Raw genomic sequence first — 15,894 nt, forward strand, 5'->3', positions numbered from 1 at the left:
CATGCAGTAGCACTCTTCGATCCCACACCACTCATCCTTTTTGACTTTTCTTTACTTGTGTTTTTCTTCTTCTTAATCATGTTTCTCTTCTACATTAATAATTGAATTAAAAGTGATCTAATATGTGACATCGCTTTTGATTCGGATAGGCTTATAAAAAGTGAAATATACCAATAAGGACGGCTAAGAAGAAGTTACCAAAATTTTATACTTAAGAAAAAAAAACGTTTTATAGTATATGTGGTTTTTGATTATACAGTATGATCCACTTAAATAGTTAAAAAGAAGAAGTTGAACGTTGACAAAAGAAAAAATGTATCATTAAGGACGGCGAAAGAAGTACGTGAACACAAGGCATCGAGACGAGACCTCGATGATGGCTTCATAATCATAACAAAACAAAAGATTAGGTTCCAACCTAAAGCATTTATGTTCTAATTTTCACATGGGAACATATATCCTTTTTTCATTATATATATATATATATATATATATATATAAATATCAAAAACACAAAAATGACAAATTAGAGCAATCATCGTCTCAATAATATTTTCTATAACCAAAAATAATAATCTCAAGAGTATTTCAAGATATGTATAAGAATAGTTTTTTTTTTCTAACATATAATTAACCATTATTTGATGTTGTAAAAAAAATGTAACAAACAAATGATTCTAATATATGTTTTCAAGTGATTTTTTTATTTATTTATTAAAAATAAAATAAAGTGAAACAGTTGTAATTCAATAGTTTCTTCACATGTGTCTAGAACAAAAACACTATTTAATGAATATACACATTTTTGTCCACTATTGTAAGATTTTGAAATGGTAACTTTAAAGATTAGTTTTGTCTTAGATCTAGACTACATTGTTAGAATTGAGAGAAGAAAACAACATGTATATGTTTTTGTTTTCTCTTTTTTTTTGTTGTTGAGGGAAGATAGAAATTTTATATAGGTTTACGTTTCAATAATGTAGGTTGCGTAAACAAAATACACGTGTACGTATATGCAAAATAAAGACAATGGTTTTTGCGATATCTTTGATATGTCGAGTCCTCCTTATGATATATGTATATTGTCAAGTACGTACTTTTTGTTACAACTTACAAATCTCTTTTAACTCTCGTCCGTAACCTTATGTACCTATATGTATATATCTAACGGGGCCAATTTGGCTCATTACTATATGATATTAAAGGTAAGGAGAAGAGTGATGGACATTTGTGTTTCGCAAAATTGTCTAAGTATGTAAAGGCAATAAGGAGACATTGTAGGGCAATGTATAGTCCCTACCAAATTTTGTTTTTGTATACATTCTTTCACGGTTCTTAATTGCATCTCTCTCTCTCTCTCTCTTGTCCTTGTTGGTTCTGTCCTCTATGTTTTTTTATTTTGCCCTCACCTCCTACATCTCACATGATTTTGCTTTCACCTAAGAACAAAGAATCTAGCTATATGTGTCCTAATGAATCAGAACACGAAATTTGATTGGTTTAGTTCTTTATATTTTTCATATTATATAAACAAATCATTAGCAATCAGCTATAGGAAGTTCAGTTTCATCGGATTTTAATCTCCCATGAACCGCCATCTTATTTAGATGGCCTAGCTAGCTAGTGAAGGCCTATAGTGAAACTAGAACTAGATCCTCGAATCCGTGTACGTACATGCTTTGCCACACAAAACTAATCATCGAAAAAATTACCCAAAATATACATACGTGTTTACGTGTGATTTGATTTTTTTATCCCAATGCAAAAATCACTCCATGTGTTTCTAATCCGTTAGTCGTTGATTATTTTGTGTACAAGAATACATACATATAATCTCATCACAAATTTTGTCAAACGTCATAAATAATCAACCTAATTATGATCTTAGAGATTTTGGATTAACTAAATTTTAAAAGTATATACATGCAAATTTTAAACGTTATTAGTTTGAGTCTAGTTTGGATATTTTATCCTTACACTATATACATGCAAATTTAAATGTTATAACAGACATTTTAAGACTAGTAATACATATAATATAAATATTGTCACTATATGGTCAACGTCATAAGTAACCAAACCTATTTAATTATCATGAAATAACTATACTACCCAATTGATAAAAAATATAGTTAAATACTCCATCAACTATTTTCATTTAATAGCCTTGAAAACTATCCATATAAATACGTCTCCATTGTACCCCTTACCACCATATCATTTCTTCAACCAAAAGAACCAAAGTCCACCACAAAAAGAAAAAGAAAGAACAATGGCGATAAAGAGATCGAGCAAAGCAACGTCGTCTCAAGCAGCATCTATAAAGCAAATGGTAAAGAGATGCTCGAGCCTAAGAAAGATGAGGAACCAAGATGATGATGGTCTTCCACAAGACGTACCAAAAGGTCATTTCCCGGTTTACGTGGGACAGAACCGAAGTCGGTACATCGTTCCCATCTCATGGCTCGACCACTCCGAGTTCCAAACTTTGCTCCAACTAGCTGAGGAAGAGTATGGTTTTGACCATGATATGGGTATAACCTTACCTTGTGATGAAGTCTTCTTCAGGTCTCTCATCTCCATGTTTAGATAAAAGGTCATGATCACTATTCTTGAAGAAGAAAACTCTATTCTTGAAGCCGATCAGATCAGTATAAATCCAAGAACAAGAAGAAACAAAACAAGCCAATTTTTTTTACGATTTTTCTGATTAAGAAGGAAGAACATGGTTAAAGATCGAGCTTTCGTAGGCATTATTAAACCTTTTGGGGGTTATTTTTTTTTCTTAACTAAATTTGTTAGTCATTATTTTACATATTTTGTAAAAGTTTGGGGTTGGGTGGGCGACTTTTTCCCTCAAGTCAACGTAAAAAAGGTTGACTGATGATCTTGAGAGGATTAGCTAGTTAACATTTTTCTACAAATTAATTGGTTATGATCATTAATCAATCAAGATATTATTAATGTATAGGTGGTTTTTGTGTAACGATGTACAATGTGTTATCATCTGAATTAATGAATCCCCATACTATGTTGATATTTGTAATACATGAATGCTCCAAGTCCGATAATATTCATAACTCACGTACGTACGTTCTTAACCTTGGCGACTAACACTAATTAATCATGTGTAAATAATAAACTAACTTACTCATAAGTTTTGCATGTAGTCTTATTACCAAGTAAATCAAATATTGAGTCAGATTTTTATGATGGATATATCATCATTATAGTCGTCCTACTCCTACCAAACACACAGTCCCCTCCACATATTTTGTATCTATGCGTATTAATGGTTGTTGCCTAAGCTACATAAAAGATTGAAAGAATCTTCCGTAACATAGATTAGGTAACTTGGTGTCCCATTATGTTTAACTTAAGATCGTATATTTGACAACATAGTAGTACATATACATCACTAAACTATCATGTGCATGTCCTAAACAAAGTATAAGACTTGTATCATTTGCAAAATATGTTACTAATCACATTAATCTTCTTCATTCCATATACGGTTATACATACCAGTCTACTTGATGAGTCTCTCCTCTTTTTGATGATTACTGATCACATTTTACAAATTTTTGTAATTTATAAAAAAATGTTCATAGATTTTATGGAAGATGCACATTACTATCATACATATCTGGATTATTTAGATTGCCATACCATATTCACGAGACAATTTATAGATAATAACAATATAAAAAAGTGGTTTGTCTCCTTAGAAGCTAGCTTGCCCATATTATGTGTTTCTCCAAACAATTGTTTATTGTTTTATTTTGATGGTCTTTTGTTTATTATTAAATATGTTATTGTTGACATCATAGATGGCTAGTGGATATATATATACTATCCACGAATTAGAATTGCTTGATAAATAATTATATCCAGTTTCATAACAACATCATCATTGTATATTAGTAAAATAGTAACCTATATCTCAAAGTATTATGAGACGCATTGTTTATACTTTATACATATAGTATTTTATCTTAGATTGAGCTTGATATTAGTTTATCTTAAAGTTCAAAATTCAGTTTTCTAATTTGTGATTTCGAATAGCAATCTGGTTAATCTGAATATGAATCTGGATTGCTCAAAAGTAACATTAAATTTGGACGTGCCCCCATATTATGCCATTGTCTCCTCAGAAGCTAGCTTGCCCATATTATGTGTTTCTCCAAGGTATTGTTTATTTTTGTTTTGGAGAGTTTTTTTTTGCATAAAATATGTTATTGTTGACATCATAGATGCTAGTGGTATATATATATCGTCAACAAATTTGAATTGCATGGTAATTATATCCAGTTTTATAGCATTACCTCATTTTATATATTGACCTATATATTTCTTATGTCTTACGATATTATGAGACGCATTGTTAATTTGTTATAAAAATATCATGAATTATATACTACTTGTTCAAACATGATAACATGAGTTCAGTTATTTTCTTTGTTGTTAAAAAGTGATTACACTATATACAAATGCTATTTTACAAATATAATAGAGAAAAACAAAACTGATTAATCTAATAAAATTATTTTTATAATTATTTTTAACAATTATATCCTTTTCCTTTAGCAATTATTAAGTTCAGATATCACATTGTTTATCTCACATGCTAATCCTACATAGTATCCACCATCTAGATTAAGCTTATGGCTTATAAATAATTTATGTCAAAAGCCAATAAGATATAGAGTTATCAAAAAATTATTAATTTGCCAGTCAGCATCCAGATTGAGAAACTGTAAGTTAGTTTATCTTGATTTAGCTTGATGTTAAGGTTCAAATAAGGTTTATGTAAATAGTACGAGTTTTTCTAATTTGATTTTGGTTTAACATCCTGGTTAATCCGAAATCGTAATGATGAAGAACAATGTAGTATGAGAACTGAGAAGATTACAAATATTTAAACTCGGAAGAAGCTTTACTATTATTTCCTGCTTGCCGAACAAGTAGTATCTTTGATAACTGATGAAAGATTTGCCAATGACCTCAACCAACATCATCAATTGGGTAAGAATTTCCAAATTCATTTGCTCACACCTTGTCATCTTGTTTGCTCGGTATATCATCTTTGTAGGTTTCTAATTGAAAATGTTTTAAATTTATATGTTCCTTGGTTCCATCAAAAGAAGATATTCTATAGGAGACTATATATAGGAAGACACTGCTCTACAAAAAGAGTGTGCTCTAATAGACCTTTTGGCGGATCGAAGACCCTCGCGAATGAGAATTATTTATAAAATATGTGATTGTTTTGTTATGTGTTTGCCCATATAATGCTCAAAAACTTGTCTTGTTTTGGAGTATTTTTTGCATTTGATGTTATGGTTGACATTATAGATGGTCCTATATATATCTTCAACAAATTAGAACTGCATGATAATTATATCTAGTTTTATAACATTATCATCATTTATATATATTGACCTTATATATATTTATCATAACTCAAAATATTATGAGACACATTGTTAATTCATCATAAAATACCATGATTGGTATACAACTTGCTAACGTTTTTACATTATGAAAACATGATTTCGTTATTTTTCCCGAAATCATTTTAATTTTATTATTAAAAGTGTCTACACAGTTTACAACGAAAGTATTAAAAATATATTAAAAAAACAAACAAAATGTGATTAACCTGATAAACTAGTTTTACCCCCTTTTGCGTTATTTATTTCACATGCAAATCATACATAGTATTCCTCTATGTTGCATGGAAACGAAACGGATACGCGGAAACGAAAAACGAGTTTTTATGAAATTAAGATATGGAAACGTGTTGGAAACGCTAATAATATATACATATATCTATATATATAATATTAACATCAAACATCCAAACTATATTAATTTTAAATATTTGAAATAACACGTTAATCAAAATATATATACTAAATAATTTAACTAAAAGATAAATATTAAAACACTGAAATCCAAAATTTATATATTAATATATCATATATTATTGTATATGTGTATTTAAATTAAATTAATCAGGTTTTAAAGGTCAAAAAGTAATCACTCTATATATTATAAATCAAAATTTTTGTTTATTGATTTTCTAAACTAAAAGTTTAAGATTTCGTCGGGTTTCCAAAATGGAAACGCGAGTTCTATCGTGTTTCTAAAAAAAGAAAAATAGGAATCATGTTTCCGTTATAGTTTCCGAGTTTCCAAGAGTTTCTGTTTCCGAAACGTTTCGAAAACGGGAAACACACTTCGAAAAAAGTTTCCATGCAACCTAGGTATTCATCGACATCCCCATGGAGTTATCATATTTTTTCTAATTTGATCCGGTCAGATTCCGGGTTATTCGGTCCGATCTGAACCCAAATTCCAGATTGAGCAAACCGAAAGTTTGAAAACAGCAAATGGGGGACAACTCGTAAATTAGGTGGGTTTGAAAGATCTGACTTATCTTAACTTGGGCTTTTATCTGCGTTTAACCAAATATTACAGGCTTAGATTCTTCTAGCCCATCTTGAAGTAAAGATCCACTAAGGCCCATTAGGGTTAAAACAACTTCAGGTTGCAGAATAAAAGGAAGAATTTTCCTCACTATAGAGTTGGAACTCAAAAACCCTAGAAATTGTAAATCGTCGCCGTCGAGAGCATCCATGGGTCGTGTCATCAGAGCTCAACGTAAGGGAGCGGGTTCCGTCTTCAAATCCCACACCCACCACCGCAAAGGTCCGGCTAAGTTCCGCAGTCTCGATTTCGGCGAGCGAAATGGTTACCTCAAGGGCGTCGTGACGGAGATCATCCACGACCCTGGCCGTGGTGCGCCTCTTGCTCGCGTCACTTTCCGTCATCCTTTCCGTTTCAAGAAGCAGAAGGAGCTCTTCGTCGCCGCCGAAGGTATGTACACCGGTCAGTTCCTGTACTGCGGTAAGAAAGCTACTCTCGTCGTCGGAAATGTTCTCCCTCTTAGATCTATTCCTGAAGGAGCTGTCGTCTGCAACGTTGAGCATCACGTTGGTGATCGTGGTGTCCTTGCTAGAGCCTCTGGTGATTACGCCATTGTTATCGCTCACAACCCTGACAACGACACTACTAGGTTTGTTTCTGTAACACTGTATCTAATCAGTAGTGACGCATTTCATGGTTTGATTGTATGATTTAAAGAAGATTCGTGAGAGGCTGATAACATTTTCAGATCTGTTGATTGTTTTGGTATTGATTATGATGGTTGATTAGAAATACTGTTGATTGTTTAGTGTAGATTAAGTTGCAGTTGTGGAATCATTTATTTGTTAATAAAGTGTGATAGTACTTGTAAATGCTAATATGATAATGATTGTACATTTGATTCAGTTCTTTGATTGTAGAAAACATTGTTACATTTGATGTTTCACAAATGGCTAATCCATAATATGTTTGTATAGGATTAAGTTGCCGTCTGGTTCCAAGAAGATTGTCCCAAGTGGATGCAGGGCTATGATTGGTCAAGTTGCTGGAGGTGGAAGAACCGAGAAGCCAATGCTCAAGGCAGGAAACGCTTACCACAAGTACCGCGTGAAGAGGAACTCATGGCCTAAGGTTCGTGGTGTGGCTATGAATCCAGTTGAGCATCCTCATGGAGGAGGTAACCATCAGCACATTGGTCACGCCAGTACGGTTAGGCGTGATGCACCTCCTGGACAGAAGGTTGGTCTTATTGCTGCAAGGAGGACTGGTCGTCTCAGAGGTCAAGCTGCTGCTTCAGCTGCCAAGGCCGACTAGAGAGTTAAAACATAAACTTCTGTTTCTCAGTTTTCTATGTTTCAAGTTTTGTTGTCTGTGTTTCCGTTTGAACCATGTTCTGAAATCTTAAAAGATTTTTATGATAACTTTAATCTCCTCTCTCTAAATGCTTATGTTATGCATATTATCGCATATTTTCATTACATAAAGTTTTCATTTTATCAATTGCTGAGTCTTTGTTTATATGAGCTTATGCAATTGCTGTGGATATGAAATAGCAGTTCTAGCACGTAGTGGTTGTTTGATTAGAGGTATTTAGAGATCGGAGAGTCAGTACCGTGTGAAGAAGAGAAACACATGGCCTATAATGTTCGTGGTGTTGATATCTATGAACCAAGTTGATCATCCTCATGGAGTAGGTAACCGTCAGCACATTGGCCAGGCCAGTACTATCCATAGTAACTCAAAGAAAAGAGATTTTGAAAGTACAACCGAAGTAAAAATTTTACGAGAGTAGGAGAAAAGAAACTAAAATTATGTGAAGGGAAGCTAGAGCAATCAATAAACCGGATTTAACCATGATGTCTTTTTGCTGGTTATGGAAATCTTAAATAGATAACCGGACTAAACCCGAAATTAAGGGTTGTGATTAATCATTAAGTAGGTATTAAATAGAGGAAAGGTCACCAATACTCGAACGGCTAAAGTGGTGGGTGACTCAGCATGGTATTGGAGTCTCACCATGGTTCGAGAGGCGATATTGGTACCCCAACTGTGAGAAGGAAAGTGTTTCCTCTCTACTTGCCTTCAATCGAGTGATCGGTGGAGGAAGCGAATGGCAGAGTTTCAACTCTGTCTATACCGTCGGATCCAAGACAAGCGTTGTCTTAGGATATGACCAACGAGTCACTCGTTGGAAATCCGACAGAGTATTGTGTAATCGGATCTCATCGAAAGGTGGGGTATTCACATCGGATCGGGGAAGTCTATCACAGAGAATCATGCCTCTTGTGGTAGCCAAATTGAGGTAATCCAAATTACCTCTTTTTTATTCTTAAATTTTTAATTTCTGTTATGTCGAACTTGGAAGAAGAGAGCATCACCATACTTATCTGCAAAACCTGAAGCCAAAAGAAGAAAATTAAAGACATTAGTAACATGGTCTTTGAATCGTGTGTTTGGCGTTCATGATTTGTTTCGTAAAAGTATTGTATACAGGCTAAAAGAAGAGTTACCCTGGTTCTGCAACAAAGGTTGACAAGGACTAGTTAAAATTTATCTTTACATTGTTATCAATCCAACAAGTTGTAGATCCTTCACCTGCAAGATCATAACAGTCTAACTAAGTGTGTAGATCCTTCACCTGCAAGATCATGGCAGTCTAACTAAGTGTTGAGGCTAGAGAAACAAAGTCTAAAGATGTGACTTCTTCATCGAAATAACATATATTAAAGCATACTCATCAGTTCACAGAAACATACATGCAAAACAGTAACAGTTGGACAAAGCCTAACAGAAGGCGACTTTTAAGTGTGGTGTAAACACAAACCCTGACTTATTCAACCTTCCCCTCCTTTATTTCCAATGAACCTTGTTCTGAAATCCTAAAAGATTTTTATGATAACTTCATTCTCCTCTCTCGGAATGCTTATGTTATCCATAGTGTTGCATATTTTCATTACATAAAATTTTCATTCGTTCAACATGAAAAAGGTAATTCTAGCACATAGTAGTTAAATTTGCTAGTAAACCGGTAATTGCGTTGTATGATTAGAGTTAATTAGAGAACGGAGAGTCTCACAAGCACCGTGTGAAGAGAACCCCATTGCCTAAAAGGTTTGTGGTGTAGATATGAACTCAGTAGAGTATCCTCATGGAGGAGGTAACAGAGCAAAAAGAAGACAATTAATTAAAGAAAGTGTTAACATGGTCTTTGAATCGTGTGTTTGGCGTTTATGTTTCGTAAAAATATTGTATATACATGCTAAAAGAAGAGTGACCCTTATTATAAAGATGCAACTTCACTTTACTGCAACAAAGTTTGAGAAGGACTAGTTAAAATTTAACTTCACATTGTTACAGTGGACAAGTTCATTTTAGCAGCGTCACAGCCATATTTGTTATTGGACCAACAAGCTGTAGATCCCTCACCTGTAAGATCATAACTAAGCATTGAGGCTAGAGAACAAGTCTAAAAATTTGACTTCTTCATCAAAAGAACATATACTAAAGCATACTCATCACAGAAACATATATGCAAAACTGTAACAGTTTTTATGGTGTGTAAAGCACAAACCCCCAAGTCTCAGCTCCTTCCTTTATTTCCACTTCAAATCTCTACGTACCAAAATCTTCCCATCATAAATTCTTACTATACCGACTCTGACCAGTGCCAAAATTCACCATCTTTAGACTCCTTGAGAAGCAAGAAAACCTTCTTTTTTTTTGTAACTCTCAAGGGTTTGCCAATGCGTGTCTTTTGGATCATACACGATTATTAGCTAACACACTCTTGACTCATGAAGATTAACATAAAACGGGGTTTCCAATGCATCTTTAGATTCCTTGAGAAGCAAGAAATACCTTTTTTGTAACACTCAAGGGGTTTCCAATGCGTGTCTTTTGGATCATACACGATTGTTAGTTAACACAATCTTGACTCATGAAGATAAAAAACAGAAAACAATATATATATATATATATATATCACTAATCAGACAAGATGGTTTTTGCCACATTAGCACTCAACTTATTCTAACTCCTCCACATGATCTTCAATTTAGTTTATTTGGGTTTAATTGTAACTCGTAAGCATAAACAAAATAAATTGTATCCCTCATATATATATATTTAAATCTTCTCCTCCATCACCACCTATGTCGCAAACTCATTGTCATAGTTAGGTTCAGAGAGAAGGTTGGTCTTATTGCTGCTAAGAGAAGAGGCCAAAGCTTTACATTATGTTTCCGGTTAGGCCTTTGTTCTCTAATGATAAATCAATAACCCGGATTGAACCATAATGGCTTTTCCTGGTTTTATGGAACCGGACTAAACCCGGAATTAAGTCGTGTCATTAAATCGTTAAATACTTAAATAGATATTAAATAGGGTAAAGGTTACCAATACTCCAACAGCAAAAGTGGTGATGTCTCAGCATGGTATCGGAGTCCCACCATCGTTCGAGTAACGATATTGGTACCCCCGTATGATGGGGAAAGACTGTTTCCCATCTATATTTGCGGGAGTAAGACTCTGCCATGGCTATCAGAGCTGTGGTCTGACACTCTTACTCTTACAAGACCGTCAGAACTGTGGTCTTGGGGCATGCTCCCAACTCCAATTGGTATCTGGTTTCGGAACGATAATTCCTGGTCGGGAAAGCCTATCACAGAGAATCATGCCTCTTGTGGTAAAGCCGAATAGGTAATTCAAATTACCTCTTTTTTGTTTAATTCTTAATTTTTATGTTCTTAATTCAAAACCTGCTTCATATCTTGACCTAAAACTAGAACATTAAATTGTAATCTTTCTAGCTAGCAATTGTTCCTCTTATTAAATATATCCAAATTACCTCTTTTGATAAGGTTTCACTCTTGCGAACTATGAACAGAGGATCTGCAAAACCTGGTTACTGTAAAGGAAGAAAATTAAAGACAATGAAAAAAACACACGATTCAAAGAACATACAACTTCACATTCTGCAACCTTTTAAAACTCTCAAGGGTTTTTCAATGTGTCCTTTGGATCATTCACGATTATTGGATAACAGCACACTCTTGACTCTTGACTCAAGAAGATTAACATAAAACAAACATATCATCAATCTCACAAGACAGCTCCTCTTGCCACAAAACACTCAACTTAAGTACCCCTTCGCATGACTTCAGTTTAGTTTCTTTGGGCTTGTAACTCGTAAGCATTAAGATTACTGCTTATATCCCTTTTGTAAATCTTCTCCTCCTATCACCACATACGTTAGAAACACATATGTTACAAACTCAGTCGCTGAGGTAGGTTCCGACACAAGGTTGGTCTAATTGCTGCTAGGAGATCGATCAAGAGGTCAAGCTTCTCTTCACACTAATGTTTGAAATTTTGTTATCTTTGGCTCCGATTGGTAACCCATTTATGAATAAAAAGAACGAAAAGGAACAAAAATAAAAAAGAATAAACAGGAAAATAATTCTCATAAAAAATAGAAATAAATGCTGAGGAAAAATAGAACAAATGTTCCAGTAAATGGTAACCAAAAAACTGAACAAGTAAAATTAAATAATATATACAAAAAATTATTTAATAAATTTAAGTTTAAAAAGAAATTTAGTTTAGAACTTTCATTTAAATTATAATACTTAATATATTAAATTTAATTTAAATGTTTTAAGTTAAAACCTACTTTAAATTTCTTTAAATATTTTTCTAATATAATATATAAATTCAAAACATTAATAGAAAGTGAAAATTATGATGAAATAATATTTTATTTAAAATATATAATAATTTTTTAAAGTATTTATATATAGAAATGTCAAAATTATCAATATAAATATTTTTAAAATATTGAATTATAAAAAAACGAAAATAATATTTGTTCCTCATTGTTCCTCTACAATTTTGAGTAGGAACATTTTTGAACTGTTGTTACTTTTTATTTGAGGAATGAATAGGAATAATATAGATCCCACATATCTGAAAATTGTAAAATATTATGCGTAAATGGTAGCAAAAATTGAGGAACAATGAGGAACACCATATTCCTCTTCATTATATTCCAAAAAAGTGGTCACCAATTGGAGCTTTTGTATTTCCCCTTTGTACCATTCTTTCTCTGTAAAAGCTTAACCGGGGTTGGTTTGTTCTGTTTTTTTACTGAACCGTATTAAACCGGGATTCGAATCACGCAGCAAACCTTCTGAACGACACAGAGGGACTCGAAGATCTCCATGTGCGTAGCTAATAAACGAGTTTTAATGATGATGGTGAGTGAGCCATTGGAGTGACTTTTGAGCGACTCAAATCAATTAACAAGGTTGCTCGTTCATATGGAGTCCCTGGTTCGGAGCAGCTAGAAGGAAACTGTAATGGCTTTATCACAGAAGAGGAACCGTTTCTTTATTCCTTACGCGAATCTCTTCTTCTTCTTATTGTTCGTCTCTCTGCTCGATAAAGCTCTATGCATCAGGATTTCGAATCAGATCTCGGATACTGTAGTTGATTCTCCCGATCGTCCTTTGAAATCTGCGGTTTTCGCTCTTGGAAGCTTCTGGAGATCGGAGGCGGCGTTTGGTTGTATCAATGGCGTCGTACGAACAACCGCCGTTTACGCCGGCGGATTGAAGACGAATCCGGAGTATAGGAACTTAGGTGATCACGCCGAGTCTATACAGGTTGGTTTTGTTGTTTCGAATTGAGGATTGAGCCAATGTTTACTTAGTTATTTCCATTTGCCGCCGGCTTTGAATTGAGCTCTATCCTTGATCTTGTTTGCCTCTTCCAAGTCATACTATTCTCGATTTGGTTTTGCTCTACTGAATCTATTAGTGTGGTTTGAGCTAATGTAGTGCCTATGTTGTTCGATTTTATTTCCTCTACTTTATAGTTTTACATTGGATAGACAAATTTGTGATAACGATTGGAGGATGCTTGAGATCCGCAATGTTCTATCTTAGTAGCCTTAGTTCTGTAGCTGAATTTACCTTGTTTCGTTGAGTTTTGGTTATGTGTGATCGTATTGTAAATGTGATTGAACTTAATGATCTGTTGCTTTTTCTTGAATTGCTCGACTGAATATATTTCGCTTGGATTGACAAATTTGTGTTGAGATTTCGAGGATTCTTGATATCTTTATGTTTCATCTTACTTAATATCTATATTCTGTAGCTGCTTTAGCTTGTGTTGCTGAGATTTGGTAATGTGTGATCTCAGAGTATATGTGATTGAGGTTAAACTAAATTGGCTATGTCCATCTGCTCTGTTGACAAATAATCCTTGTGTTTCCAGGAGCTGGTTTTGAAGTTTCTGATCCTTTTTTTTTTGTGTAACTGTCTTCAGGTTGAATATGATCCAAGGATAATTGGTTATCGTCAGCTCTTAGAAGTATTCTGGTCTAGTCATGATTCCAGACAAGTATTTGGACAAGGTCCTGATGTGGGTAACCAATACAGGTAAAGAGGAAGTAAATCTCCACAAACACTAGCTGTTTGGTAATCTTGAGTTTGTTTGGCCCAAATCTAAAAAGTTGGAATCTTTTTGAACAGGTCCTGTATTTTCACTAATTCTACAGAAGAGTTGAGACTGGCTTCTACTAGCAAAGAAAGGGAGCAACTTAAATCAAGAAGCAGTATTGTGACTACTCAAATTCAACAGCTAGGGATGTTTTATCGCGCAGAACCTGATCACCAGGTTTAACTTTAAGTCTCTTCACATCTTGTAAGCTGTGAATCCAGTTGTTAGAGGATAAACAATTGAGAAAATTCATGTTCTCTTGAATTTATGTATTTGCAGAAGTTCGAGCTTAAACAACATCCATTTCTTATTCAGCTAATAGGAAACATGGCAGAAGAAGAACTCGAGAGATCAGCTTTAGCCACAAAATTAAACGGTTATGCAGCCGAACTCTGTCCGCCTAGAATCCAGAAACAGATAGACTCTAGGGTTAATGAGATCATTAGAAAAGGTTGGCCCGTCTTGAGGGACATATAATATACGCGACTTAAAAGATCTCCGCGTTCTTGAATACGATTGATAATCACAAATGTAAGTTTTGGTTCATTCTTTTGGCCAGGTTATTATTGGTCGTATAGTTATCACAACAATGTTTATGTCTCTTACTCTTGCCCTCTTGACATTGTCCTTGAGTGGTGATTGTTCAGATTGTTGTCTTGTTTCTTTCAGATCTCTCACATCGAGTATGCTTTTTGTTTTCTTGTAAGCAGTATTATTTAGACATTCATTGTATCATTATGGTATTGATTATCAAATTCATTGATATTATATACATATATTATTCTATAATTAGGGGATGAAGATGAATACAAATTCGAATGCTTTAACTTAACGAGCATCCAAATATAAAAGTTTGTATATGGCTTAATTCAGTATTTAAGTTGTGTTTAATTTTGCCATAGATATTTTTATAAAAACTTTAATATATTATAGTTTATGTGTATTATATGTAATCTTAATAAAAAGTTATAAAATATTTAAAATAAAATTTTAAAAATATTAAATAAATAAATAATTGTATGGTGAAACAAGTTTAAATCGATACTAATGAAAACTTACAATATAATTAATCCGGCATTTCAATACGGTTTAAATCTTCGTTCTACAATATTTTTAATACCATTAATATTAGACCGGTTGAATCAAAACTGTTTTAATTAAAACTAGTGATGGACCCGCACGTACGTGCGGAGTTATTTTTACAAAATCACGATTTGTTAAATAGATGCTATTTTGGTAAAATTTTGTTATATGAGTTTATTTGATAAACTATATATAGAGACACAGTTGTAAAATATAGATATTGTATTACATAATACAATTTTAAAATTATTTATATGAAAATGATAAATAATATTCATTGTTTATTTTTTAAACTAATCAAAATATTTCACTGTTTGCTTAGAGATGTTAAATCGGATTTGGGTATGGCTTTAGTTTGAACTGTTTTATGTGTAGTTTAGAATGGAAAACCCGTCCTGTCCCTTTATGTTTTGTCCTGAACCGTCCCGTCCCACCCCGTCCCGTCTTCTATCTATCATAAAATTTCTGTCCCGTAATCGTTTATTTTTAAAACATAATCATTTGCCAATGTTTATTATAAGAAACTTGGTAAAATATTTAGATGGGATACCCGTATTCCTTGTTTAAATATTTATTTTTATCAAACTAATGAAAATCTAATTATCAATATAAGTCACATGCTCCCACCATTTTCATCCACAAGGCACTGTCTGTAATCCTAGCATACACAATCCTTGTTCGATTTTTAATTTTATTGATCTTTCCCTTTCATTTTTATTTCTCATTACTTTCTTCAATTCAAAGATTCATGTTTTAGCCTTTTTGTTTTCTAAAGACTTAGGTATTTCTATTTTTTTTAATACATGGATTTATTGTAGTTTTGTTATCCGAAGTATACGTTATCTTCTTGTACCCGTCATATCATGTCTAAATATTTGA

The 15,894-nt window shown here is 33.3% G+C and overlaps 3 protein-coding genes across 3 annotated transcripts; all 3 read left to right on the forward strand.

Moving 5' to 3' along the window:
- The first annotated feature begins 2,236 nt into the window (after positions 1-2,236).
- On the forward strand, positions 2,237-3,050 carry LOC17891087 (auxin-responsive protein SAUR50). The gene has a single exon (XM_006298788.2). The coding sequence runs from the start codon at positions 2,273-2,275 to the stop codon at positions 2,591-2,593; it is 321 nt and encodes a 106-aa protein (XP_006298850.1). The 5' UTR covers positions 2,237-2,272; the 3' UTR covers positions 2,594-3,050.
- Positions 3,051-6,582: 3,532 nt separating this feature from the next.
- On the forward strand, positions 6,583-7,874 carry LOC17892984 (60S ribosomal protein L8-1). The gene is made up of 2 exons (XM_023786307.1): positions 6,583-7,081; positions 7,410-7,874. Exons 1-2 carry the CDS (start codon positions 6,642-6,644, stop codon positions 7,744-7,746), a joined length of 777 nt encoding a protein of 258 aa, XP_023642075.1. The 5' UTR covers positions 6,583-6,641; the 3' UTR covers positions 7,747-7,874.
- A 4,814-nt stretch (positions 7,875-12,688) lies between these two features.
- Positions 12,689-14,704, forward strand: LOC17893631 (peptide methionine sulfoxide reductase A5). The gene is made up of 4 exons (XM_006298326.2): positions 12,689-13,094; positions 13,759-13,871; positions 13,965-14,109; positions 14,212-14,704. The coding sequence occupies exons 1-4, from the start codon at positions 12,789-12,791 to the stop codon at positions 14,407-14,409; spliced, it is 762 nt and encodes a 253-aa protein (XP_006298388.1). The 5' UTR covers positions 12,689-12,788; the 3' UTR covers positions 14,410-14,704.
- The last annotated feature ends 1,190 nt before the right edge of the window (positions 14,705-15,894 follow it).

This window comes from Capsella rubella, unplaced genomic scaffold (genome assembly GCF_000375325.1).
Source record: "Capsella rubella cultivar Monte Gargano unplaced genomic scaffold, Caprub1_0 scaffold_3, whole genome shotgun sequence".
Lineage (NCBI taxonomy): Eukaryota > Viridiplantae > Streptophyta > Magnoliopsida > Brassicales > Brassicaceae > Capsella > Capsella rubella.